The sequence below is a fragment of the Drosophila miranda genome (genome assembly GCF_003369915.1).
Source record: "Drosophila miranda strain MSH22 chromosome Y unlocalized genomic scaffold, D.miranda_PacBio2.1 Contig_Y1_pilon, whole genome shotgun sequence".
NCBI lineage: Eukaryota > Metazoa > Arthropoda > Insecta > Diptera > Drosophilidae > Drosophila > Drosophila miranda.
This window is the reverse complement of record NW_022881603.1, coordinates 7,297,724-7,325,326: the sequence shown is the minus strand read 5'-3', so window position 1 is coordinate 7,325,326 and position 27,603 is coordinate 7,297,724. Positions and strand designations below refer to the sequence as shown.

At 42.1% G+C, this 27,603-nt stretch overlaps 2 protein-coding genes across 4 annotated transcripts in view; both read left to right on the top strand.

Moving 5' to 3' along the window:
- The first annotated feature begins 1,656 nt into the window (after positions 1-1,656).
- On the top strand, positions 1,657-2,854 carry LOC117190396. The gene is made up of 2 exons (XM_033395473.1): positions 1,657-1,957; positions 2,847-2,854. The coding sequence occupies exons 1-2, from the start codon at positions 1,657-1,659 to the stop codon at positions 2,852-2,854; spliced, it is 309 nt and encodes a 102-aa protein (XP_033251364.1).
- A 6,103-nt stretch (positions 2,855-8,957) lies between these two features.
- The window catches only part of LOC108158199, a 45,188-nt gene continuing 26,542 nt past the window's right edge, over positions 8,958-27,603 (top strand). The window contains exons 1-2 of one of the 3 annotated variants that reach the window (XM_017290420.2): positions 8,958-9,645; positions 23,176-23,306. In XM_017290420.2, coding sequence (XP_017145909.2) covers positions 9,345-9,645; positions 23,176-23,252 — 378 coding nt within the window. In that variant the 5' untranslated portion in view covers positions 8,958-9,344 and the 3' untranslated portion in view covers positions 23,253-23,306. Of the gene's footprint in view, positions 9,646-23,175; positions 23,307-25,419; positions 25,660-27,603 lie in introns of those variants that run through there. The other 2 variants (XM_017290418.2, XM_017290421.2) reach the window with 2 other exon arrangements.

Sequence of the window (27,603 nt, the reverse complement as noted above, 5' to 3'; positions counted from 1 at the left end):
TCCTGCAGGATGGCAGGCACTGGGGTCCCGGCCATTCTTAGTGTTGAAGTGTCGCTGGCCTTTGTCAGTCGTGCCTGAGCTTGTGCCAGAGACAGTCAGTGAGTCAGTCAGCGAGTCTGTGAGCGAGTCTGGCTTCCGTTTCCGTTGGAAGTCCCTGGCTGGTAATCTGTGGTTGTGCACCTTTTTATACCCGATACTCAAAATGAGGATTGGGGTGTATTAGATTTGTGGTAAAAGTGGATGTGTGTAACGTCCAGAAGGAATCGTTTCCGACCCCATAAAGTATATATATTCTTGATCAGCATCAATAGCCGAGTCGATTGAGCCATGTCTGTCTGTCCGTCTGTCCGTCTGTCCGTCCGTCCGTCTGTCCGTCTGTCCGTCCCCTTCAGCGCCTAGTGCTCAAAGACTATAAGAGCTAGAGCAACGATGTTTTGTATCCAGACTTCTGTGATATCTCACTGCTACAAAAATATTTCAAAACTTCGCCCCGCCCCCACAAAGGACGAAAATCTGTGGCATCTACATTTTTAAAGATACGATAAAACCAAAAACGCAGAATCATAGAGGATGACTATATGTTTTAGAATGTAAGATCTCAACCAGATCGTATAACTATTATAGCCAGAATCAAGAAAACAATTTCATTCTTTCTCGCTCTGTCTCTCTCTAACACACAGGTTTCATGGTCGGTTTTGCCAATTGCAAAATATGAGTTCAAGGATCTCAGTACCTATAAGAGCCAGAGCAACCAAATTTGGTATGCACACTCCTGTGATATCGGACCTTGACCGTTTCGTGTCCAAATTTCGCCACACCCCCTTCCGCCCCCGCAAAAGACGAAAATCTGGGGCATCCACAAATCTCCGAGACTATTAAGGCTAGAGTAACTAAATTTGGTATCCGCACTTCTGTTAGATCTCACTATAAAACGTATATCTCAGAATTTCGCCCCACCCTCTTCCGCCCCCACAAAGGACGAAAATCTGTTGCATCCACAATATTGCACATTCGAGAAAACTAAAAACGCAGAATCATAGATATCGACTATATCTATCAGATTGCTGAATCTGGACCAGATCAGATAATTTGTATAGCCAAAAGGAACAAATCAATTTGCACTGGCTACTCAGCGCCCGACGTCACGCTCAGACTGATTTTCTGTCTCTCTCGCACGCACTCTTTGTCGTGTCGTTTAATATTAGCAGCGTCTGCCGGAGGAGAGCCATACTGACTTAGTATCGGGTATAACTGTAGAGTTGCGGTGTCCGCAGCAACTCACAACGTTCCCCCTCGTTCTAACTGTTCTTATAGACATTCAAAATATTGAAAGTAAATTTGGAAATATCCACACCATATTTTTCTAACAACTTTATGCGAAAAGGTTTCTACTCGTGAACGTTACAGTGCAAATTGCCCATTAAATAAACAAAAAATACAAAAGTATAGAAATACAAACAACAAGTAAACCTTAATAAGTTGTTTCCCCTGTGTGAGTGAGAGTGCGACTGCGTGTGTGTGTGTGTGCGAGTGAGTGTGAGTCTGAGTGCGCGCTTGTGTGAGCGATTTATTAAACAAAAGGCATTTGGTAACCTAGGCCAACTGGAATTATAGAGACCCCACCAATACAAGTGACTTAAAATCAAATCAAATATAATGGGCTGCAACACCAGTCAGGAACTGAAGACGAAGGATGGCGCCGCCATCGACGCGGTCAGCAACGGGGAGCCGGAGCCGAGTGCCCCGCAAATGGAGAACGAAGGTCTCCAGTCCTCCGCAAAGTCCTCAAACAAACATACAAATCACGCCAAATCAAATTCAATTACCTCCAATGGCGATGCCAAGGCGCCGAACGTCGGCGCCGGTGGAGGAGGCGCCTCATCCGAAGCAACAAATTGCATTGATCGTCCCTTCGATAAGGCGGCAATCACGGAACTCGACGACGACGAGGACGAAGGTAAGGCTGGGGCGCTTTCAACTTCCTTCACTAATCCTCAATACGCAATACATTCATAACTAAACCTATTCAACATTCTCTGTGTGTGTGCCTGCGTGCTGTTTGTGTGTGTGTGAGCATTGAACGAAATCCCTTGTTCAGGGGATTCAATATTATTTATTAGATCAACATGCTGTGAGCACATCTCTATCACAGTTTGCCGCCCCCTGCTTAATGGTGTCGCAAATATAAATTGTTCCACTATACACGCATATAAAAAGCATACACGCATGCGTATATGTATACTGTATACACTGCACTCCATTACACTCCACTACATACGCCAGAATTTGATGTGGCAATGGCAAATTTGTGTGAGATTCTTAGCTTAGTTAAGTAGCAGCCACGTTGATAGCTCCACGTTTTTGGCTTGAGGCGAGGCTCGGCCAAAGGCCAGGATCCAAGATTCTCCTAATGCACATTATCGCAGTTCATCTTCCCGCTTATGTTATCTAATAATCGTGGCCCGAATATAATTTTATGGCTGGCTATATACCCAACATAATAATACATATTCCATAGCATACTTTTCTGGGCACCATTCGAGATTATGGCTGTGCATGGCTGTGAAGGAAAGAAGCTTTTAATGTGGTCAGCAAGGAAAGATCAGAGAGAATAAGGTGTAGAATAATATAATAAAATGAGCATACGTTAACATAAGTGGATCTTGTTTAGCAGACACCCAATTGGGAATTCTATGGGAGTAATTTAATTAACTTTAATTTATGGAAATCCTTGTGGATATTCCTTTATTATTCTCTCTTGGGAAAACTAAAACCATTTCAAATTTATTCGTTTACTCATTTAAAAATAACCCCGAATAAATTCATAAACTTGTTTCTCGCTTCAGAAGAGTGAAAAGTTCTGCTTTTCGTGTCTTGCATTCTCGCTCTCGCGTCTATACATCGTCGCTTAAGCGGTATTTCATTTTCAGTTGTTGTGTAGAATTGCACAACGGTTAACATGGACAACGATCCGAATACAGGCGCGGGCGGAAATATTGTGGTGGCTGATTCCAGACTGAGTCTGTATAAGCGTAAAAGTCAGTCATTATATGATCGATTGCACAGGCTTGGCGAATCCTTCGCGGGGAATAAAATCGATAAGCTGACCGCCGCGGAAGTCGAGGTGCGCCTTGATATGTTGGCAGAAATTCGAGAGGAATTTAATAAGGCCCATAATGAGTTGGAGGCTCTCGATCAAAACGAGATTGGGAGTGAGCTGCGCGAAATCTTCGATACTCTTTTCATATCGTTGAAAGCTGAGTTGCTGGCTGCTGTTGAAGTAAGCCAGTCACACGCCGCTGCCCATTCTACGACTCTGCCAAGTCATTCCGGACATAGTACCATCATCATGGCTCACCAGCAGCGACTTCCTGAGCTGAAGGTGCCTAAATTTTCTGGTGGATAAGTCGAGTTCTCGGATTTTATGGCAATGTTCAAATCGGTGATTGAAGCGGATGCGGATCTCAGTGACATCGAGAAATTCCAGCACCATCGCTCTTGCCTCGCTGATGCGGCTTTGGATTCGGTTCGATCGTTAGAGCTCTCCAGTGCCAATTATCGTGCGGCTCTGGATATACTTAATAAACGCTTTAATAACAAAAGACTTGTTTACCAGGCACACATCAAGAAGATTCTTGGGCTAAAGAGGGTAGACTCGCCTTCTGCTAAAAGGCTTCGGGAGTTTTCGGATGCAGTCAATTTACACATGCGAGCGTTCCAGACATTGGGAACTGCTGAGGAGATTTCAGGATTCATGGTCATCAACATGCTGCTGCAGAAGTTGGATTCGAAGACGCAAACCAAATGGGAGGAGCACACATCGTCGGATGCTATACCTACCGCAGAGGAATTCTTCGAATTCTTGCAGCAACGCTGCCAGAAAATGGAGCGGTTGGAATATGCTACAGCGACACACGCTAGTAGCGATCAGGTGGGAAAAAACCATTCCTATACGCAGGTTAAGAAAACGTTTGTAGCTTCCAACTCTTCCGCCGACCCGTCTGTATGCGTCTTTTGCCACTCAGCGGGCCATGGAATATACTCGTGCAAGATATTCGGAAATCTCTCACCGTTGCTGCGCCACAAAGAAGTGAAGAAGCTTTCCCTAAGCTTCAATTGCCTAAAGCCGGGGCACCGGACCCGTGCATGCAATAGTGGAAAATGTCGAGTATGCGGCGGTAGGCATCATAGTTTGTTGCACTTCGATAGTATACAGCCCACAACACAAGTCTGCCCAGGTATTACTCCTCCCGATCTGGCCGTTCAACCGGACACTCTTTCCGTTGCTCAAAATTCTGCTAGCAGCTCGTCTCTACCTTCGTCTACCTCTCTTGCTGCCCAAGGTCTTCACTCTGATGTCGTGCTTCTGGCTACAGCCGTGGTTCTCGTAAAGAATCGGTCTGGCGTTTTAGTTCCTTGTCGTGCCATCTTAGATTCAGGATCGCAGCTGCATCTCGTCACATCCAGGTTCGCCCAGCAGCTTCAGCTTAGGAGAACTCAAACGTCTGCACTTGTGTCTGGGCTAGGCGATACCAGCGTTTCTACTGAGGGATCCACCATAAGCATTTGTATGCATTCTCGCACCTCTGCTTACACAACTACACTTACTGCTCTCATCGCCCCCACGATTACCGATTCTCAACCAAGTATGACAGTAAATGTATCCGATTGGCGTATTCCATCTAACATTCAGCTCGCTGATCCTGCATTTTTCAATCCTCAACGGGTTGATCTTCTCATTGGTGCGAGCGTTTTTTATGATCTCCTCTGCGTAGGGCAAATCAAACTCACCGATGGACTGCCTCTTCTGCAGAAGACCCGGCTTGGGTGGATCGTATCTGGCGGTGGACAGAAGGTATCAAGCTCGGCGTTTTTGGCTACGCACAATTGTCCAGATTCGATAGCTGAGATGGAAGCAAGGTTGGATAAAACTCTTCGTATGTTTTGGGAAGTCGAGAATTGTGTGGAGGCTGGGTTGAATACCAAAGAAGAAGACATCCTCAGGAAACATCAGGAGGGCCGTCACTCGGCTATGTTTGCTGCCCCTTAAGGAATCTGTTGAGAGACTAGCTCCCAACGGGGGGAGTATGTTCGGGCCAGCCGCTGAAGAATAACCGTAACTTTAACATTATTATTGTATGAGCAGAGAGAGCCGCCTATGTTGTAAAACGTTGACGTTCTGCAGAGCTGCTGCGCTCTCCCGCTAAAGGGGCTCTCTGCCGCCGGCACTTCGGCAACTACTTTGATCTGCTGCCGCCACTTCGGCAATCACTTTGATCTAACGCCGTCGTCTATAGTTTAGTTCTATGCTAACCCCTCTGCGCATTGGTTGCATATCGATCTCGCATAAGGTTTATCTGGCAATAGCAAGCAATCGGCTTCCGCTAAGCCACCAAGATTAAATACGAATTATAAAGTTTAACCCGAAATCTCTTTTCATTTTTGAAACACATAGGTGCCAAAAAAGCTTGGCATCTCAAACAAAGATTATATTAACTTTTTACCCATCCTTACTGTTGCATATAATTTAATTCATATTAAGGGATTTATTTACATTTGTTTTTTGTTCATTCGTAGTTAGTTCGTTGTTATTATATTTTGCACTTTAAAGAATGCAGCTGTAATTGGTAAATATTTCCATTTCCATACAGGGTGTTCTCCGCTGAATTTCGGATTAAATTGGTACCGCATTTCTTATTTAAAAGACAATTTGAATATGTGCATGCGAATGTGCCTCCATTTTTGATTAAAATTACGCATGACAGGGGTTACTTCTCTCTCTCTGTTTTTACGATTATACATACGAGTTTTCGTGGGCCTAATTCTCTCTTCAACTAACTAATCCTCTATTTCAACTAGCCGGAACGCACTTTCCTTTATGGCCACGGTACCCTGTGTGCTTAGAGCAGCCATAAAGGAGGCCTGGGATAGGGAAATACTCGTGTATAGATGGAGATGTAGGAATAGAGGATAGGGAGGTGGATAGAGAGATGGTGATGCAGAGAGAGGGATGGAAAGAAACCAACCACAATACAGGCTTACCAATTCATTTGCTAGTTCCCCAGAAACACTCAGGCAGACAGACAGAGAGACAGAAAGCCAGCATTTCTGTGTAAGATTGGAGTCGAAGAGGCAGCTTCCTAAAAGCCAAAACAGACGAAGCCAAAAATAAACACACAGAAGCCCAGAAAAGAGGGAAGAAGACCGCTAGTGACAGCCGAGGGAGGAGATGGAGCAGAGGTAGGGGAAAACAGTTAGTTTTATGAATTGCTATCTGGCCAAATGAGAAGCCAAGAAGCAACACAAGAACGTATTCATTGATATCTTTATGGATGAGGTTGCCCCTTTGTAGCATTGTATTTGCCAGGGTCCTTCCTTCTGCCATTCAACCATTCAGCTGTTCACGGCTGGGCCTGCCCGAGTGGGGGTGTGACCGTAGCTTCCATGCTGATGATGCCATTGCCTTTGACAATGCCCGGCTGCTGTTGCTCTTCGGATTCTGTTGCTGCCGCAAGGGTTTTTGTGGCCCACTCTTAGGGGTTTCTGGGTGTATGATTTTGTTTGTGTGTGTGTGTGTGCCCCTGTCGACTGTCGGCTTTTGTTGTCGGTTTGTTTATTTGCGAAAAAGTTTTCAGCCAAAGCAGCACTCAGAGCATGCTCTCTTTAGCTCACTCGCCTGCTCTCAGATTTGGTTATTTTTTAGCCCGCACAGTGGTTGAATGGAAGGCGAAAACTTAAGCAGGAAAACAGCAGGAACAACAGTACATATACCATATAATATTGCATTGGAATTCCTTACCTTCCAACGAACACAAATTGGCAACGACTCTATTTTTACACAACAAGAAACAAAACCATATTTAAATTAAGTATTCGGTTTATAGATACAAACATACACACATTTGAATTCATTTTCTTAAAAGTTATATGAATATTTTAATCGAAACATATTCACTCTGAATATAAAAACCATATTGTTTCCGGGTAGCAGCTGTAACAGGGCAACCGCGCTGTTAGCACCCGAGGCTAACAGCCTGTTATTGCTGCTGGGCACCGCGCTCAGTTAACAGTCTGTTACATCGCCCTCTGCCTCGCTCTCGGTTTGTTCAGGGTAACAGCTGTAACAGGGACCATGCTAACAGCCTGTTATAGCTGCTGGATACCGCGCTTATTTAACAGTCAGTTAACAGTCGCCCTCTGCCTCGCTCTCGGTTTGTTCAGGGTAACAGCTGTAACAGCTTGTTATTGCTGCTGGGCACCGCGCTCAGTTAACAGCCTGTTACTTCGCCCTCTGCCTCGCTCTCGTTCTCTCGGTTGTGGGCGCTCTTACGATCCGTTACGATCACCGTTATCTTAGCAGGTAAGTTAGAATCAGTTTCGATTCCACCCCCGGTCCAAGCTGCCGTCGTGCCTGATAACACACACTTATTGGAACAAACAAATATGAAATACACTTAGTTTAATCATGAAATATATTTAAATCAAAGATATACATAGTAATGCCAAAATGTATCTACGATTTCCACTCCCGGTGAATATTTCAGACCTTTTTTCGATAAGCTCTGCTCACTGTCAGCACTGTGAGACAGAGAGCTTCGCTCTCTCTCGGGCACTCTCTCTGTCACTCGCCTGGTTTTGTGTGTCGTCGACGGCCGGGAAGCGATTGTTGAGCTCCGAGTTGCTGCTGCTGCTGCTGCTCCGCTCCTGCAGGATGGCAGGCACTGGGGTCCCGGCCATTCTTAGTGTTGAAGTGTCGCTGGCATTTGTCAGTCGTGCCTGAGCTTGTGCCAGAGACAGTCAGTGAGTCAGTCAGCGAGTCTGTGAGCGAGTCTGGTTTCCGTTTCCGTTGGAAGTCCCTGGCTGGTAATCTGTGGTTGTGCACCTTTTTATACCCGATACTCAAAATGAGTATTGGGGTGTATTAGATTTGTGGAAAAAGTGGATGTGTGTAACGTCCAGAAGGAATCGTTTCCGACCCCATAAAGTATATATATTCTTGATCAGCATCACTAGCCGAGTCGATTGAGCCATGTCTGTCTGTCCGTCTGTCCGTCTGTCCGTGCGTCCGTCTGTCCGTCCCCTTCAGCGCCTAGTGCTCAAAGACTATAAGAGCTAGATCAACGATGTTTTGTATCCAGACTTCTGTGATATGTCACTGCTACAAAAATATTTCAAAACTTCGCCCCGCCCCCACAAAGGACGAAAATCTGTGGCATCTACATTTTTAAAGATACGATAAAACCAAAAACGCAGAATCATAGAGGATGACTATATGTTTTAGAATGTAAGATCTCAACCAGATCGTATAACTATTATAGCCAGAATCAAGAAAACAATTTCATTCTTTCTCGCTCTGTCTCTCTCTAACACACAGGTTTCATGGTCGGTTTTGCCAATTGCAAAATATGAGTTCAAGGATCTCAGAACCTATAAGAGCCAGAGCAACCAAATTTGGTATGCACACTCCTGTGATATCGGACCTTGACCGTATCGTGTCCAAATTTCGCCACACCCCCTTCCGCCCCCGCAAAGGACGAAAATCTGGGGCATCCACAAATCTCCGAGACTATTAAGGCTAGAGTAACTAAATTTGGTATCCGCACTTCTGTTAGATCTCACTATAAAACGTATATCTCAGAATTTCGCCCCACCCTCTTCCGCCCCCACAAAGGACGAAAATCTGTTGCATCCACAATATTGCACATTCGAGAAAACTAAAAACACAGAATCATAGATAACGACCATATCTATCAGATTGCTGAATCTGGACCAGATCAAAAGGAACAAATCAATTTGCACTGGCTACGCAGCGCCCGACGTCACGCTCAGACTGATTTTCTGTCTCTCTCGCACGCACTCTTTGTCGTGTCGTTTAATATTAGCAGCGTCTGCCGGAGGAGAGCCATACTGACTTAGTATCGGGTATAACTGTAGAGTTGCGGTGTCCGCAGCAACTCACAACGTTCCCCCTCGTTCTAACTGTTCTTATAGACATTCAAAATATTGAAAGTAAATTTGGAAATATCCACACCATATTTTTCTAACAACTTTATGCGAAAAGGTTTCTACTCGTGAACGTTACAGTGCAAATTGCCCATTAAATAAACAAAAAATACACAAAAAATACAAAAGTATAGAAATACAAACAACAAGTAAACCTTAATAAGTTGTTTCCCCTGTGTGAGTGAGAGTGCGACTGCGTGTGTGTGTGTGTGCGAGTGAGTGTGAGTCTGAGTGCGCGCTTGTGTGAGCGATTTATTAAACAAAAGGCATTTGGTAACCTAGGCCAACTGGAATTATAGAGACCCCACCAATACAAGTGACTTAAAATCAAATCAAATATAATGGGCTGCAACACCAGTCAGGAACTGAAGACGAAGGATGGCGCCGCCATCGACGCGGTCAGCAACGGGGAGCCGGAGCCGAGTGCCCCGCAAATGGAGAACGAAGGTCTCCAGTCCTCCGCAAAGTCCTCAAACAAACATACAAATCACGCCAAATCAAATTCAATTACCTCCAATGGCGATGCCAAGGCGCCGAACGTCGGCGCCGGTGGAGGAGGCGCCTCATCCGAAGCAACAAATTGCATTGAACGTCCCTTCGATAAGGCGGCAATCACGGAACTCGACGACGACGAGGACGAAGGTAAGGCTGGGGCGCTTTCAACTTCCTTCACTAATCCTCAATACGCAATACATTCATAACTAAACCTATTCAACATTCTCTGTGTGTGTGCCTGCGTGCTGTTTGTGTGTGTGTGAGCATTGAACGAAATCCCTTGTTCAGGGATTCATTATTATTTATTAGATCAACATGCTGTGAGCACATCTCTATCACAGTTTGCCGCCCCCTGCTTAATGGTGTCGCAAATATAAATTGTTCCACTATACACGCATATAAAAAGCATACACGCATGCGTATATGTATACTGTATACACTGCACTCCATTGCACTCCACTACATACGCCAGAATTTGATGTGGCAATGGCAAATTTGTGTGAGATTCTTAGCTTAGTTAAGTAGCAGCCACGTTGATAGCTCCACGTTTTTGGCTTGAGGCGAGGCTCGGCCAAAGGCCAGGATCCAAGATTCTCCTAATGCACATTATCGCAGTTCATCTTCCCGCTTATGTTATCTAATAATCGTGGCCCGAATATAATTTTATGGCTGGCTATATACCCAACATAATAATACATATTCCATAGCATACTTTTCTGGGCACCATTCGAGATTATGGCTGTGCATGGCTGTGAAGGAAAGAAGCTTTTAATGTGGTCAACAAGGAAAGATCAGAGAGAATAAGGTGTAGAATAATATAATAAAATGAGCATACGTTAACATAAGTGGAGGTTGTATAGCAGAAAACCAATTGGGAATTCTATGGGAGTAATTTAATTAACTTTAATTTATGGAAATCCTTGTGGATATTCCTTTATTATTCTCTCTTGGGAAAACTAAAACCATTTCAAATTTATTCGTTTACTCATTTAAAAATAACCCCGAATAAATTCATAAACTTGTTTCTCGCTTCAGAAGAGTGAAAAGTTCTGCTAGTGCCATTTGCAAATCTCGAAACGAGGGAGACTGAACCGCAAACAATTTTCTTTTTTCTTTTTCATAAGTTTTTTGGGGTTTATTTGCTTTTTGCTGATATAATGAAAATATGAAAAAGCGCACAACGTTTCCAGAGAATGACTCATAAATTACCGCAACGCGTTTTCCCCTGTGGCGGAGAGGGGTGTTTGGCTGCCTTTTCCACACCGCTAACCACCCATTCCCCTGCCCAGTTCCCCTGGGTGGGGTGGTGGTGCTGATAAATTGTTTAGCGACACTTTATCAACGCTGGTCCTTATTGGGGCTGGGTTTTTTTGGCGAAAACGTACAAACTTACCCAGAAACTTCCGCCCCGTTAATGCCACAAATTATGATTATTGCTTAGCAATTTTCCTGCTGCTGCTCCAGCATTCCTTGTCAGTCTTTTTCTTGGTACTGATGTGGCTTTAAATATGCCAAAATTACATTTTTCACAACGCTTTGGTGTATTTTAATGGCCTCCGAAGAAACGATTTCCTTTTGCTGCTGAGAATTTTCATGGTTCTCAATTACGGGCTTCCTCGGCTAATTAGTTATTGATGAATGAATGCCTTTGATGTTGCTAAGGTCGAAGCAATCTCAAGGAGGATTCCAAGGAAAATAATGTACGCAAATTTGCGATACATTTCTGTGAGTTTCTCCTGCTGTTGCTGCTGAAGATCTCAAACTTCTTGCGAATTTTCCATTTCTTGAGTGGTTTTCTATAAATATTTGCCAGACATTCCCAGTCCTCTGTGGCCTTGTGATTGAGCTTACTATAAGTACTAAACTTTCGCAACCTTTCTCTCTCTGTGTCTGTCTCTACAACTTTTTGATATTCCACTGCAGAGGCATAAAAAAGAGCAGCAGGAGAACCCAGCATAAAGCATAAAAACGAACTAAAGAAAATCGAGGCGGAACCCAAATCAACCATAAAACAGCCTCCACTTTTTGGGCAAACAAGAAATGTATTTCATATTACAAACACGTAGACAGCATTCCACACCTACCCTCCCCAATCCGCTCCTCTCCTCGCCGTTTTACGAGCTTCCTTTTAGCTGCATCTGACAATAAATTGAAAACATAAATCCGCAAATGGCCGAGCTAGCGCTGCCGAGTTTGCTCAACTCGGATTTTTTGTGGCCTGTCAACTAATTAGGAAATGCTGATGACGATGTTAATTCCCTATCTTTATGGACTCGCCGACGACGGGGCCACGCCCGGACGCAATTACCTGGCAATTGAGGATAGGCCCGGCAGGATACGCGTATAAATTGCGAATAGAGATGTCAGCTCATGCGTGGCCTACGCCCAAATAAACGGGAGAGATGGGTTAGGCCCTGTCAGGACATGCTAAGCTCTACAAAGCCGCTTTCAGCCGCCTCAGCCTAATGTGAAATGCAAATAAGTCCCAGCCAGTGTTTGTGCTCCGCCTGGCCCATTGTTGTTGCTTCTCTAGACAGGCAATTAAACCAAACAGCCAGCCGTACTCATGGTCGTGTGAATGAGAGGCAATTGAGACTAAGAGATGCTCTGCAGGGAACAATTTACGATCTTAAGTGGAAAGTCGTTGTTCATTTAGGTAGGTGCTGTTAACCAAGATTACTGCATATCATAATAATGTCCTTAGTCAGTTATCAGTTGTATTAAATTCCTAGCCATATGCTATACGGTTTGCAATGGCTTCTATCCCATTCAAGCTAATCAAAAGCAGATTTCACTCAAAGAAATGCTCCCCATTTGCAGCAGCTCAAAAAGATTGTCGCCCAACGGGGCGTATGGTGAATATTTGCATAATTTTAATTAATTCTTTGCCTATTCTGGAGCCAAGTCTAAAACGTTTTCAATTAGAAAATGGAAATTTATACTAGGTGTGGCTCTCTGCGATGCCGTTCTTCTTTAATGAATCCACAAATTGTTTGCTGTGCGGAATGTCTTGCTAATGTTGAACTAATTGAGAGTAAATACGGTGTTCTACTCGCCGCCGACAGGAGTCAATTTGATTTATTGAACAAATGATTTCCACCTGATATAGGCACACTGTTGGCTTTCGTTCTTCTGAGGGTGTGGTCGGTCAGGGCGTATTTGTTGCGTCGTGGACGGTCTGTCGTGTCCTGCCACTGTCCGTGTTTATGATGAGCGTGGCTCTTGTCAGTGTAATTAGCGCAATTCCCGCTCTGAGGTGTGCCTCCATTGAGTTGATGAGCTGTTTGTTCAGAATATGCGGGTACGACCAAGGATGGTTAGATGACAAAGCAATAGATCGGAAAATCCATGGCAATAAAGTATTTTCACACCAACATGTACACATATATACATGCATACATACGTAGAAGGAAGGGACATTAAATTGAACAAGTCAAAAAAATTAAAATTCAAATTTAGCAGAACGCTTACAGCCCATTTGGTGCGCACAGGAGGCTATATCAATAACACGTATACGCCACGTTGGTCCCAACGCATTAATATCAATTTTCGGCAGAGAAGAGGATTGGTCTGGCCTAAAAATACTTCTCTTTTGGCAGTGGCCTTGCCCACAAATATGAACAGTCAAAGGGAGAGAGGTGCGGCACTTATACACGAACTAAATGCATAAAAAATTGGACACTCGGGTCGCATTAAAGTGCCGGCCAAGCGCCACAGATGCGTGCCCGAATGTTATTTAATATTTTTGTCCGACTACAGACTAAAGAATGTCGGCGCCATGGCTGACATTACGCATACCACTGTTCGTGAGGGGGTTGGAGCAGGGGCAGCGGCAGGGGCCATTAATGGCATATCTGTATGTGCTTGTGGGAGTCCGTGGTCGTCCGCCTTAATGTCTGTGTGGATGCTCTGATAAAATGCCTTTTAAAACAGATAAATTGAGATTTTTCTGGAACTCCACGAAGGCGGATGGGACTCCATCCCATCCGAAGCCGAAGCTCCCTGGTTCAGGTTGACTCGTTATTACTCGTATTGTCATTGCTCTGTTACGTTAAAGTATTTCCGCAACGACTGTTGATGCTGCCTTTGGGTTTTTTGTGAGGCTCTCTGTCTGTGTTCCCTGATTGGATTTCGCTTATTGGGATGAAAATGATTTGCGGATTAATGGCACTCGTATTTCGTATTTCTTTTACTTGTCCTTGGACTCGCCTTGGCTGGCTTGTCCTTGTATTCATTTCTCTACGTATTCTTTGTTTTCTTTTTCTATTTCTTCAACAAATTTCTAGCAAACTTTTACTCGTTCTGGTCTTTGAGTTTCCTACTTTTTACACTTTCTCTTTAGAACTTTTGCAACCCCAGCTAAGGAGATTACAAGTAGGACTTCCCTTTTATTTGGGGAGCAATTTCTCATAGGTTTATCGTAATGGTTCACCCTAGAGTATATTTCATTTCCAGCAGAGCGAAATTCCATAGATTTCCTTGGCCAGAAGAACCTCCTGAATTTGGTTACGCCGGCTCTGGGGAATCGTTTATAAATTTATTATAGAGCAATTGATGTGCCTCACATTATTTATGATGCCTATCAGTACAGTCTGACACATCGCCGAGCTCTCTTTTGTCTGGCATTTGTCACTTGACGCAAATATATGCGCATAAAATTTGTATTCATACAGATACGAGCATATCTGGGATATCCTGGACGGCGCATACAGGCGAAGGGAATTCGTTTGGGCTGTGAATAATTAGATGCGATTATGCCGCATCGGCTTAACATTAGTATTCCGTGCAAATGAAATATTTATATTTTCGTTTGGGAAATAAATAAACGGCAGTAAATATAATTTCGTATGTAGGTACAACATAATACTCCGTCATTAGGGAGCCCCACTAAATTGATAAGTTTTTGATTACATACAAACCACCCGATTGCTTGCTTTGGCCTTTGCCCTGTTCTTGATATCAGTTTCAAATTGGGCCAAGGTTTCCCCAAAATAGGTTCGAATTTCTTATTAATAACTTTTTCGGGAACAAAAAAAACTAGTTTGAACCCCAAGGAAGAGTTCAAGCATAAATAGCTCGAAAAACAATTTCAGGCACGCAGCAGTGAAGAGCTTTCCAAATTGTAAATGTCTTTTGTGTCTGCCCTACTTATGTGGCGCACGGCGTCCTAATCAAGAGCACACAAAATAAAGGCTAATTGCACAAAGCCAATGCCTCATCCTACAGCCAACGACCCAATAAAATGGCCCAGAGCAGCCGAACTGGCGACTTATGAAGTGCCATCCATTGTTATGCTCAAAGATGATAATGGATATTACACATACACATATGTACTCGTATATGTATACACTACTGGCCAAAATAATAAGTACACGCTTATAAGCTTTCTTTCATCTCCTATGAAACTTTTCTAATAAACATAATTAAAAAATCAAATTTACTTTTAGTTTTCTAACCTACAATAGACTATAAAAATGTTTATCATAAGCATTTTTCATTTCAAATATATATTTTATGATCGATTAAACCTTAAAATCATAAATAAGGGCTGCCCAAAATAATAAGTACAGCAATTCTCCAAAGCGAAAAACTAAAAGCGTATCAAAATTGTTACACTTTTTTCTTATAATTTATAATCCTTTAATAGTATATAGCCACACTTATTTTGGATGATTTCGGCCATTCTTCTTGGCGTACTAGCAATAAGTTTGCGGCAAGTCTCCACTGGAATCTCATACCACGTTTTTTGCACAAATTCTCCACAATCAGGGAATACAAAATTTAATTAAATACTGTGTGCTCTCTACTTAACAACGTTGGGGCAAGTGTGGCGAGCGGTAATTGGGGGTAGAATGTTACGTATACGTATACGTCATGTTTGAACAGTATTGGCAGCTGAGCTGTTGCTTCCGCTGCCGCTGCCGCTCCGTACACAACAGGAAGACGAAAAAAAAAAAAAAAAAAACGAAGTAAAAACACCGAGCCATGCCCAATAAAGGTTCAATCGAGCATATAACACCAATACAGCGGGACACCCGAACAATAAACTTGGCGCCGCTTTAACCCTCTTTTGTAGTATTTTAACATTCCTGGTAGGCCTTTGAGAGAGGGGTGTCTGCGTTGGGTCTACTTTCTGCCTGGCTTCATTCGGAGAAACGAAAGTTATATCATCAACTGCGATCATGATCCCTTTGGACTTTTCAAGCAGCGACTGGAGTATCCTAGGAATAACTTCTGATACCCTGAGGGCTGATAAGTAGAGCTTCCTGACGGGCCAAAGATATAAGATTTTTGTATACCATCATCAACTTTTTCTCTCTCTTCCTCCTTCTTAAGCTATCTCTCTCACATCAAATTATGTTTTCCTGTCGGTTTGCCCAAAGTTTTAGGGTAGCAAAAGGTCGAATATCGCCACCGTTTTCTTTTCCGGCTTTGTGTTTGGTCTTGAAGCCTTTCCATTTTGCCTTCTTTTCATTGTGCATACCATATTCCGTATGCAATTACGTTGATTATGTTTTTTTTTATATGGAAAATTCTACTATAATTGTGCGCCCAAAAGAAGGCGATGCCAACAACTTTCCTTCTGTTCTTTTTTGAGGCTGATTAAAAGTTTTGGGGGAAACAAGTTGGGGCAGGCCAGGCCGATGTCTGTCTATGCGATGTCTAACTTTAAGCAGACTTTACTTTGTCCTTTGTGTGTGTGAGTGTGCGTCTGTGAGTGTATACTTGGGCCGTGTCATTGGCAGCTTGGCTCAAAATGCTTTTATGTTTTTGACTGGCGGCTAGAACAGGACAGGGAAATGCATATGGCTGGAGCCCAAGCTGATTCCATAATGAAATTTCTAAAGCCATAATCATATAATCGATACTGTTTCGAAATTTATTGGACAAGACGATGGGAAAACTTGTTTGCAGACTAGAGTGGCAAATGAATGGAGAAACTATAAAAGTCTAACTCCCATTTTTGTGTGGCCAGAAAAGGCAGAACTAAAAGAGGTTTAGGAGAATACACTGTTTCCCAATTTACATACAGTGGTGCTCATACACTTAAGCCACAAGAACTACACCAAGAATTTAAGCGAATATCAAGAAAAGTTTTTATTTTACAGCTCCCATTTTTTGTCTCAAATTAGTTCTATATGTCAGTGTTTTAATACAACAACAACCAAGTTATGAAAATATATAGTCAGCGAAATAATTAAAAAATCTGAAATCATCTCCAAAATATCCTGCTCATATACTTAAGCCACATCAAAAAAAATGGTTAAAAAAGTTAAAATTTTCCCAGTATTCCTAGTATTTTTAATAAAAGGTGCCCTAGTGAAGATTCAAAGTATTATGAATGCCGAAATGTAGATAGACATTCTGAGTAACACATTATCTGGAGAACATGCCGATAATTTGCCACTTGCCTGGATATTTTAACAGGACAACGACCCGATACATTGCTGCAGGATAGTCAAGTCGTGGGTTAACCAAGAGGGAATCAATGTTTTGTAATGGCCTCCGCAGAGTTCCGACCAGAACCCTATAGAGAACTTGTGGGGAATTCTAAGCCAAGTCGTTGCCCAAAAAAAACCAGCAATCAAAAGGATTTGTGTCGAATTTTACAGGAAGAATGGAGGAAAATCACCCCTCAACGGTGCGCACGTCCTGTAGATTCAATACCAAGGCGTTGGTCCACTTTTCTTAAGCAGAAAGGTCATCCTACTAAATATTAAAGTAGTTTTATTAAAAATACTAGGAATACTGGGCAAATTTTAACTTTTTTAACCATTTTTTTTGAGGTGGCTTAAGTATATGAGCAGGATATTTTGGAGATGATTTCAGATTTTTTAATTATTTCGCTGACTATATATTTTCATAACTTGGTTGTTGTTGTATTAAAACACTGACATATAGAACTAATTTGAGACAAAAAATGGGAGCTGTAAAATAAAAACTTTTCTTGATATTGGCTTAAATTCTTGGTGTAGTTCTTGTGGCTTAAGTGTATGAGCACCACTGTACTTGTTTTCCCATTAGTCCATAGGAGTTTGGAACATTTTTGGATCTAGGAAATATCCCGCGCATGCCTTTCCTTTTCCAAACCTTTTTACTGTGACAATAGGAATTTCATAATTCATTATTCAGTTAGCAAATCCGCTTGTCAGGTACTCAAACTTTTCTTGGATACTTGGCTCGGGCTCAACTTTGGAAACTCCACTTCAGGATTTCTTTATTACATAACTTCCCCAGGAGCTGAGGAGAGCACTTCACTTCCCAGACACTCATAAGCCAAATGGCAAAGACTTGACTTCCGATTTCATTCCTCCATTGTGCCTTTGCCGCACTATTTGTAGCCTCTCTCGACTGGGAAACTTTTCGCGCTCCCCAAGGACTCGCACTTTATTGCTATTTATATGATTAACGAGGGGGAACGTTGTGAGTTGCTGCGGACACCGCAACTCTACGGTTATACCCGATACTAAGTCAGTGGGGCTCTCCTCCGGCAGACGCCGCTAATATTAAACGACACGACAAAGAGTGCGTGCGAGAGAGACAGAAAATCAGTCTGAGCGTGACGTCGGGCGCTGCGTAGCCACTGCAAATTGATTTGTTCCTATTCGCTATAAAAATGATCTGATCTGATCCAGATTCAGCAATCTGATAGATATGGTCATTATCTATGATTCTGCGTTTTTAGTTTTCTCGAATGTGCAATATTGTGGATGCAACAGATTTTCGTTCTTTGTGTGGGCGGAAAGCGGTAGGGCGAAATTTTGAGATACACGTTTTATAGTAAGATCTAACAGGAGTGCGGATACCAAATTTGGTTACTCTAGCCTTAATAGTCTCTGAGATTTTTGAATATCCCCAGATTTTCGTCTGGTCCGGGGGGGGGGGGGGGGATTTTACTCTAAGCAAAGCCGCCTATGCTACGTGTGTGTTAGAGAGAGACAGGGCGAGAAAAAATGAAATTGTTTTCTTGATGCTGGCTATAATAATAATACGATCCAATTCAGATTCCGCAGTCTTAAAGATATGGTCATTCTCTACAATTCTACGAAGTGCCATCCATTGTTATGCTCAAAGATGATAATGGATATTACACATACACATATGTACCCGTATATGTATACACTACTGGCCAAAATAATAAGTACACGCTTATAAGCTTTCTTTCATCTCCTATGAAACTTTTCTAATAAACATAATTAAAAAATCAAATTTACTTTTAGTTTTCTAACCTACAATAGACTATAAAAATGTTTATCATAAGCATTTTTCATTTCAAATATATATTTTATGATCGATTAAACCTTAAAATCATAAATAAGGGCTGCCCAAAATAATAAGTACAGCAATTCTCCAAAGCGAAAAACTAAAAGCGTATCAAAATTGTTACACTTTTTTCTTATAATTTATAATCCTTTAATAGTATATAGCCACACTTATTTTGGATGATTTCGGCCATTCTTCTTGGCGTACTAGCAATAAGTTTGCGGCAAGTCTCCACTGGAATCTCATACCACGTTTTTTGCACAAATTCTCCACAATCAGGGAATACAAAATTTAATTAAATACTGTGTGCTCTCTACTTAACAACGTTGGGGCAAGTGTGGCGAGCGGTAATTGGGGGTAGAATGTTACGTATACGTATACGTCATGTTTGAACAGTATTGGCAGCTGAGCTGTTGCTTCCGCTGCCGCTGCCGCTCCGTACACAACAGGAAGACGAAACAAAAAAAAAAAAAAAACGAAGTAAAAACACCGAGCCATGCCCAATAAAGGTTCAATCGAGCATATAACACCAATACAGCGGGACACCCGAACAATAAACTTGGCGCCGCTTTAACCCTCTTTTGTAGTATTTTAACATTCCTGGTAGGCCTTTGAGAGAGGGGTGTCTGCGTTGGGTCTACTTTCTGCCTGGCTTCATTCGGAGAAACGAAAGTTATATCATCAACTGCGATCATGAACTTCCCTTTGGACTTTTCAAGCAGCGACTGGAGTATCCTAGGAATAACTTCTGATACCCTGAGGGGCTGATAAGTAGAGCTTCCTGACGGGCCAAAGATATAAGATTTTTTTATACCATCATCAACTTTTTCTCTCTCTTCCTCCTTCTTAAGCTATCTCTCTCACATCAAATTATGTTTTCCTGTCGGTTTTCCCAAAGTTTTAGGGTAGCAAAAGGTCGAATATCGCCACCGTTTTCTTTTCCGGCTTTGTGTTTGGTCTTGAAGCCTTTCCATTTTGGCTTCTTTTCATTGTGCATACCATATTCCGTATGCAATTACGTTGATTATGTTTTTTTTTATATGGAAAATTCTACTATAATTGTGCGCCCAAAAGAAGGCGATGCCAACAACTTTCCTTCTGTTCTTTTTTGAGGCTGATTAAAAGTTTTGGGGGAAACAAGTTGGGGCAGGCCAGGCCGATGTCTGTCTATGCGATGTCTAACTTTAAGCAGACTTTACTTTGTCCTTTGTGTGTGTGAGTGTGCGTCTGTGAGTGTATACTTGGGCCGTGTCATTGGCAGCTTGGCTCAAAATGCTTTTATGTTTTTGACTGGCGGCTAGAACAGGACAGGGAAATGCATATGGCTGGAGCCCAAGCTGATTCCATAATGAAATTTCTAAAGCCTGGCCGCAGGCAAACTTATACATAATCATATAATCGATACTGTTTCGAAATTTATTGGACAAGACGATGGGAAAACTTGTTTGCAGACTAGAGTGGCAAATGAATGGAGAAACTATAAAAGTCTAACTCCCATTTTTGTGTGGCCAGAAAAGGCAGAACTAAAAGAGGTTTAGGAGAATACACTGTTTCCCAATTTACATACAGTGGTGCTCATACACTTAAGCCACAAGAACTACACCAAGAATTTAAGCGAATATCAAGAAAAGTTTTTATTTTACAGCTCCCATTTTTTGTCTCAAATTAGTTCTATATGTCAGTGTTTTAATACAACAACAACCAAGTTATGAAAATATATAGTCAGCGAAATAATTAAAAAATCTGAAATCATCTCCAAAATATCCTGCTCATATACTTAAGCCACCTCAAAAAGAATGGTTAAAAAAGTTAAAATTTTCCCAGTATTCCTAGTATTTTTAATAAAAGGTGCCCTAGTGAAGATTCAAAGTATTATGAATGCCGAAATGTAGATAGACATTCTGAGTAACACATTATCTGGAGAACATGCCGATAATTTGCCACTTGCCTGGATATTTTAACAGGACAACGACCCGATACATTGCTGCAGAATAGTCAAGTCGTGGGTTAACCAAGAGGGAATCAATGTTTTGTAATGGCCTCCGCAGAGTTCCGACCAGAACCCTATAGAGAACTTGTGGGGAATTCTAAACCAAGTCGTTGCCCAAAAAAAACCAGCAATCAAAAGGATTTGTGTCGAATTTTACAGGAAGAATGGAGGAAAATCACCCCTCAACAGTGCGCACGTCCTGTAGATTCAATACCAAGGCGTTGGTCCACTTTTCTTAAGCAGAAAGGTCATCCTACTAAATATTAAAGTAGTTTTATTAAAAATACTAGGAATACTGGGCAAATTTTAACTTTTTTAACCATTTTTTTTGAGGTGGCTTAAGTATATGAGCAGGATATTTTGGAGATGATTTCAGATTTTTTAATTATTTCGCTGACTATATATTTTCATAACTTGGTTGTTGTTGTATTAAAACACTGACATATAGAACTAATTTGAGACAAAAAATGGGAGCTGTAAAATAAAAACTTTTCTTGATATTCGCTTAAATTCTTGGTGTAGTTCTTGTGGCTTAAGTGTATGAGCACCACTGTACTTGTTTTCCCATTAGTCCATAGGAGTTTGGAACATATTTGGATCTAGGAAATATCCCGCGCATGCCTTTCCTTTTCCAAACCTTTTTACTGTGACAATAGGAATTTCATAATTCATTATTCAGTTAGCAAATCCACTTGTCAGGTACTCAAACTTTTCTTGGATACTTGGCTCGGGCTCAACTTTGGAAACTCCACTTCAGGATTTCTTTATTACAAATCTTCCCCAGGAGCTGAGGAGAGCACTTCACTTCCCAGACACTCATAAGCCAAATGGCAAAGACTTGACTTCCGATTTCATTCCTCCATTGTGCCTTTGCCGCACTATTTGTAGCCTCTCTCGACTGGGAAACTTTTCGCGCTCCCCAAGGACTCGCACTTTATTGCTATTTATATGATTAACGAGGGGGAACGTTGTGAGTTGCTGCGGACACCGCAACTCTACGGTTATACCCGATACTAAGTCAGTGGGGCTCTCCTCCGGCAGACGCCGCTAATATTAAACGACACGACAAAGAGTGCGTGCGAGAGAGACAGAAAATCAGTCTGAGCGTGACGTCGGGCGCTGCGTAGCCACTGCAAATTGATTTGTTACTATTCGCTATAAAAATGATCTGATCTGATCCAGATTCAGCAATCTGATAGATATGGTCATTATCTATGATTCTGCGTTTTTAGTTTTCTCGAATGTGCAATATTGTGGATGCAACAGATTTTCGTTCTTTGTGTGGGCGGAAAGGGGTAGGGCGAAATTTTGAGATACACGTTTTATAGTAAGATCTAACAGGAGTGCGGATACCAAATTTGGTTACTCTAGCCTTAATAGTCTCTGAGATTTTTGAATATCCCCAGATTTTCGTCTGGTCCGGGGGGGGGGGGGGGGGGGGATTTTACTCTAAGCAAAGCCGCCTATGCTACGTGTGTGTTAGAGAGAGACAGGGCGAGAAAAATGAAATTGTTTTCTTGATGCTGGCTATAATAATAATACGATCCAATTCAGATTCCGCAGTCTTAAAGATATGGTTATTCTCTACAATTCTACGTTTTTGGTTTTCTCATATCTTTAAAATTGTGGATGCCACAGATTTTCGTCCTTTGTGGGGGCGGAAGTGGGCGGGGCGAAGTTTTGAAATATTTTTGTAGCAGTGACATATCACAGAAGTCTGGATCCAAAACATCGTTGCTCTAGCTCTTATAGTCTTTGAGCACTAGGCGCTGAAGGGGACGGACAGACGGACAGACGGACGGACGGACAGACAGACAGGGCTCAATCGACTCGGCTATTGATGCTGATCAAGAATATATATACTTTATGGGGTCGGAAACGATTCCTTCTGGACGTTACACACATCCACTTTTACCACAAATCTAATATACCCCAATACTCATTTTGAGTATCGGGTATAAAAAGTTTTGTGTGCGGGAAATTAGCTGAAAATTTATGATATTGCCGGAGTGCTGATGGGGTGGAAGAGTGGGCGAGGGTGGGGGGGACTGCGTGTTTGGAGAAAATTGAGTGGTAGAAGCAAATATTGGGTATACGCCGGATATTCATTTCTAACATTTATGATTGCGTGTGTCTTGTCAATGTGACTGTGAATGTGCATCTGTTCCCTGACTTTCACTCTGCTTCAATACACATTTAATTCACCTACTTCATTAAGCAATTCCAACTCGCCCTCACTCTTTCGCTCACTGAATGCATACGATTCTCATAAACCAAAATATATATTAAAAGATAATAAATTTCCATATTATTGATGGTCTTTTTAATGGTTTCTCTTCTGTATTTATCTCTACTTACACATAAATTTGATAAATGATTGCAAAAACTATTAATAAACGAAACCCGAACCTGAACCGACGCAGAACCGGAGTTGGAGATACACATACCACATCACCACCATCACCATGGCAGCCAGAAATTCCGTCGAAATTTCCGTTGAAAAATTTGGATCTCGATTTTAAATTCGATGTTAATTCGTTTTAGCCAACAACCAGTCCGTCAACCGGTGTGTGCGAATTAGCCAAAGATTATCGCTGTTGTGGCTAGAGCTTTTCCGGCGATAGCAGCAACCAAGTGAAAGTCTATCCAATATTTGTCTTAGCTAGAGAGCACGTGCTGTTACATATGGCTTACATACATACATACATACATACATACATATGTAGATATGTAGTTATGTATCTGTGTGTTAGTTGCTGTTATTACTGTTCTCGATGTGTTGAAGTTGTGATGTTAATACTAACCAAAAGTGTTGAACTCTTTGTTAAAGTAGCCAACGTATAGGATCTTTGCACGTTTTGTACACCTTTTCCTTAGCTTTTCTAACTCTGAACTACATACATACATATATCAAATTACAATATAATTAATTGGCATGTTTTCTGTCCTCTAAATAATTACCGAACGGGCTGTAAAAGCTATTTTTGAAATTCAAAATTTAGCTTCTAGCTGGCAACACTTTTCCGAAGCGAGAAAGCTCCCGTGAAAGCTTTCGCTCTCTCACCTACTCTCTTCCATAACTAACCAAAGCTTGCCTTGCTATTCCTTCCTATGTACCGTATCGTATCGTATCGTATCTTTAACATCCCTTTGTTACACAACTATTAATCGTTATTTGTGTGTTCAGTGTGTGTGTTCCGATGAGCGGCTAACCTTTATGTTGTCAACTGATTTCCATATGATTTATTTATTTACAGGTAATTATTGGCATTTAACATTTTACCAAAATCAACAATCAATTTCAAACGAGGGGGAACGTTGTGAGTTGCTGCGGACACCGCAACTCTACGGTTATACCCGGTACTAAGTCAGTATGGCTCTCCTCCGGCAGACGCCGCTAATATTAAAAGACACGACAAAGAGTACGTGCGAGAGAGACAGAAAATCAGTCTGAGCGTGACGTCGGGCGCTGCGTAGCCACTGCAAATTGATTTGTTCCTATTGGCTATAAAAATGATCTGATCTGATCCAGATTCAGCAATCTGATAAATATGGTCATTATCTATGATTCTGCGTTTTTAGTTTTCTCGAATGTGCAATATTGTGGATGCAACAGATTTTCGTCCTTTGTGTGGGCGGAAGGGGGTGGGGCGGAATTTTGAGATACACGTTTTATAGAAAGATCTAACAGGAGTGCGGATACTAAATTTGGTTACTCTAGCCTTAATAGTCTCTGAGATTTTTGAATATCCCCAGATTTTCGTCCTTTGCGGGGGCGGAAGGGGGTGTGGCGAAATTTTGAAACAAACTCGTCTCGGTCCGATATATTAGGAGTGTTGATACCAAATTTGGTTGCTCTAGCTTTTGTAGTCTCTGAGATCTAGGCGCTAATGTTTTACTCTAAGCAAAGCCGCCTATGCTACGTGTGTGTTAGAGAGAGACAGGGCGAGAAAAAATGAAATTGTTTTCTTGATGCTGGCTATAATAATGATACGATCCAATTCAGATTCCGCAGTCTTAAAGATATGGTCATTCTCTACAATTCTACGTTTCTGGTTGTCTCATATCTTTAAAATTGTGGATGCCACAGATTTTCGTCCTTTGTGGGGGCGGAAGTGGGCGGGGCGAAGTTTTGAAATATTTTTGTAGCAGTGACATATCACAGAAGTCTGGATCCAAAACATCGTTGCTCTCGCTCTTATAGTCTTTGAGCACTAGGCGCTGAAGGGGACGGACAGACGGACAGACGGACGGACGGACAGACGGACAGACGGACGGACGGACAGACGGACAGACAGACATGGCTCAATCGACTCGGCTATTGATGCTGATCAAGAATATATATACTTTATGGGGTCGGAAACGATTCCTTCTGGACGTTACACACATCCACTTTTACCACAAATCTAATATACCCCAATACTCATTTTGAGTATCGGGTATAAAAACAACAACAGGTATTTATAGCATCGATTTTTGCATTCAAATAAATACTGGAAACTTTCTGTCAAAGCTCTCCCAAGCTTAAGAGGATTTATATCTGGGGAAAAGCTGTTCAGAACTTCACTCAAAGTGTTCCAAGTAAATTCCCACTCGTTCCTTCGAGGAGACCTACTTTCGGCCGGGTTTCCTCAACGTTTCTCAGTCAACGGCAGTTAACATTGGCCCGAAGAGTGCTAACAGAGCCACACGATATACGTTTTTAATCAAATTCACAGGCTCAAACGAGGCCAGTTTCACAAATCCAGCGAAGCGTTCGGTTCAATAGGTTCCCTTCGGAAAGCAAGCCCCATAACTCCCAGAAAAGGAAAGTGCGCGCCATTGAGAATATTTGAAAGATTGTGAAGTAAAGCGAGCCAATAGTTTGCCCGAGTTCTGTGCTGAGCATTCTCAAAGGAGAGCAAAAGGTAATTCTTTCTTTGGACTTTGGGCTTGGGGTATTAAATATATATATTTGTTTAAATCGACTACTAAGTGAGATGGAATTTTGAATTTAGCCGTCGCTTCACTGCGAGTGGGATGTCCGGTGTCCGGGCTTACGATACGCAGGTGTGTTGCCAGGGCCATCAAAATCTGGGACATATTTCGATAGTGCTCGTAAAAGAAGTATTTCCCCGCATCCAGTGGGGGCGGTACACATCTTAGTTGCTGACTCCTGCTGACGTCCACATCAGTACTTCCTCCGTGCCCATGAATAAATAAGACTTTTGTGTGCTCCGTCGTCACACTCTCCCTCCCCATCCGTCGGCCCCTAGTTTGAACATAAAAATAACATCAAATCTGCTCGGGATTTGCCATTTTATTTTTTTTCCTCTTCCGTTCTGTAGTTTGTTTTGAAGTGTCATTCTCGTAGGCTGGCAACATAGTTTGATATTGATTCGGTATTTTTATCTTTATCACAGCCATTTGCATCTAATCAGCTTAAAATTGATGCCGCAGTACTGGCATATTTGATTTTATTATAATATACTCTACATATACTCCTACACATCTACATAGAACGGCAATTAAAAGTTTCCACATTCCATGTTTACTTCGATTTTTTTCACTATACAACTCGGACTCGTACTCTGAGCTTATTCGCTCGTTCTCTTTCTGGGGCTTTGAATCTTAATGATTAAGTGTTGAAACAGTGGCATGGACTTTTCGTTGGATTTTCGCTTCGTTTTTTTTTCGGTGCCGTTGAGTTCTTTTTTCTTTTTCTGTGAAGCATCCAATTTAATTAAGTGGCATCAAGTGGGCGACGGGGTAAGAGCCGGAAGGCTCAAGCGATGGGCAAATGGCAGTGAGAGGGAAAAGAACAGAAAAGAATGGCTTCTCCTTTTGTTTTTTAATGGGAAAATATGGGTGGAAAATATGAAAACAAAAACTGGGAATAGGCTGTAGGCTTTCGTAGCCCGATATTAGTCAACAAACTCCTGAAATAATATCCAGTGGTGCAGAGTGCTGCTTGCAGTGCCCACTGCTTGTTTGTTTAGCCGCATAACCGTTCTCTCGCCCCTCTGCCCACCCTCTTCGTATATGCAGTTCTCTCGCGCTCTAACTATCGTTCGCTCTCGGCTTAGCTGCAGCCCAAGCGAGCTGCTGTAGCGCTCTCCCTTTCTCGCGCTTTTTCGTTAGGGCACGGACCATTCGGTGCGCTTGCTTGTTCATCGTTCATCGTTCGTTCCCACACATACCAACATACACACTTTCGCTTTTGCCTATCAATAAACTGCAATATACATTTGTACATTCGCATACGTCGGTCTACATCTAACCATAATTGCCTCTTTTTTAAAACAGCTCGACTTTTTATTTAAATCATACTTCAACAGCTGGAGCAAAAGCTCATTAAAAGTCAAAAGTTTTTAAAAATAGTCAACTTTTTCTCTAGCTAATATATCGAAATGAGCAAAGTTCTTCTCCTTCTCCTTTTTTTTTTTGTTATAAAATTCCTCACCAACGCTTCGACTTGACACCGAAAATAATGAAAAAATTCACTCTTCATGTGCTAGAACCGCCAAAGCATTTGAGTCGCTTTTGTGCATCAGCTGTCTAAAATATTTGCGAGGAATGGAATTTAATTAACGGCCCACTCTGTCCCCCACCCCACTCCTCCGAAAAAATTTGTATCAAAGCACTGGCGACAAAGCAGAAATTAAATATTCAATTTCAGACCCGTGGCATGTTACAAAATATTCTGTGTTAAAGTTTGATATCCCCCGAGCACTTCCCGCTGAGTGCAAACAAACATGCCACATGCAACACGAGTCATGAGCCACGAGGCGAAACAAAACTAAACTAAACAAGAGAGCGGAGGAGAGCGGAGGAGAACCAGGACCGGGACCGAGACCAGAACCGGGAGGAGA

What these genes read in the sequence shown, in the direction of transcription:
- LOC117190396 (XM_033395473.1), top strand. Translation starts at nt 1,657, where the DNA reads ATGGGCTGCAACACCAGTCAGGAACTGAAGACGAAGGATGGCGCCGCC.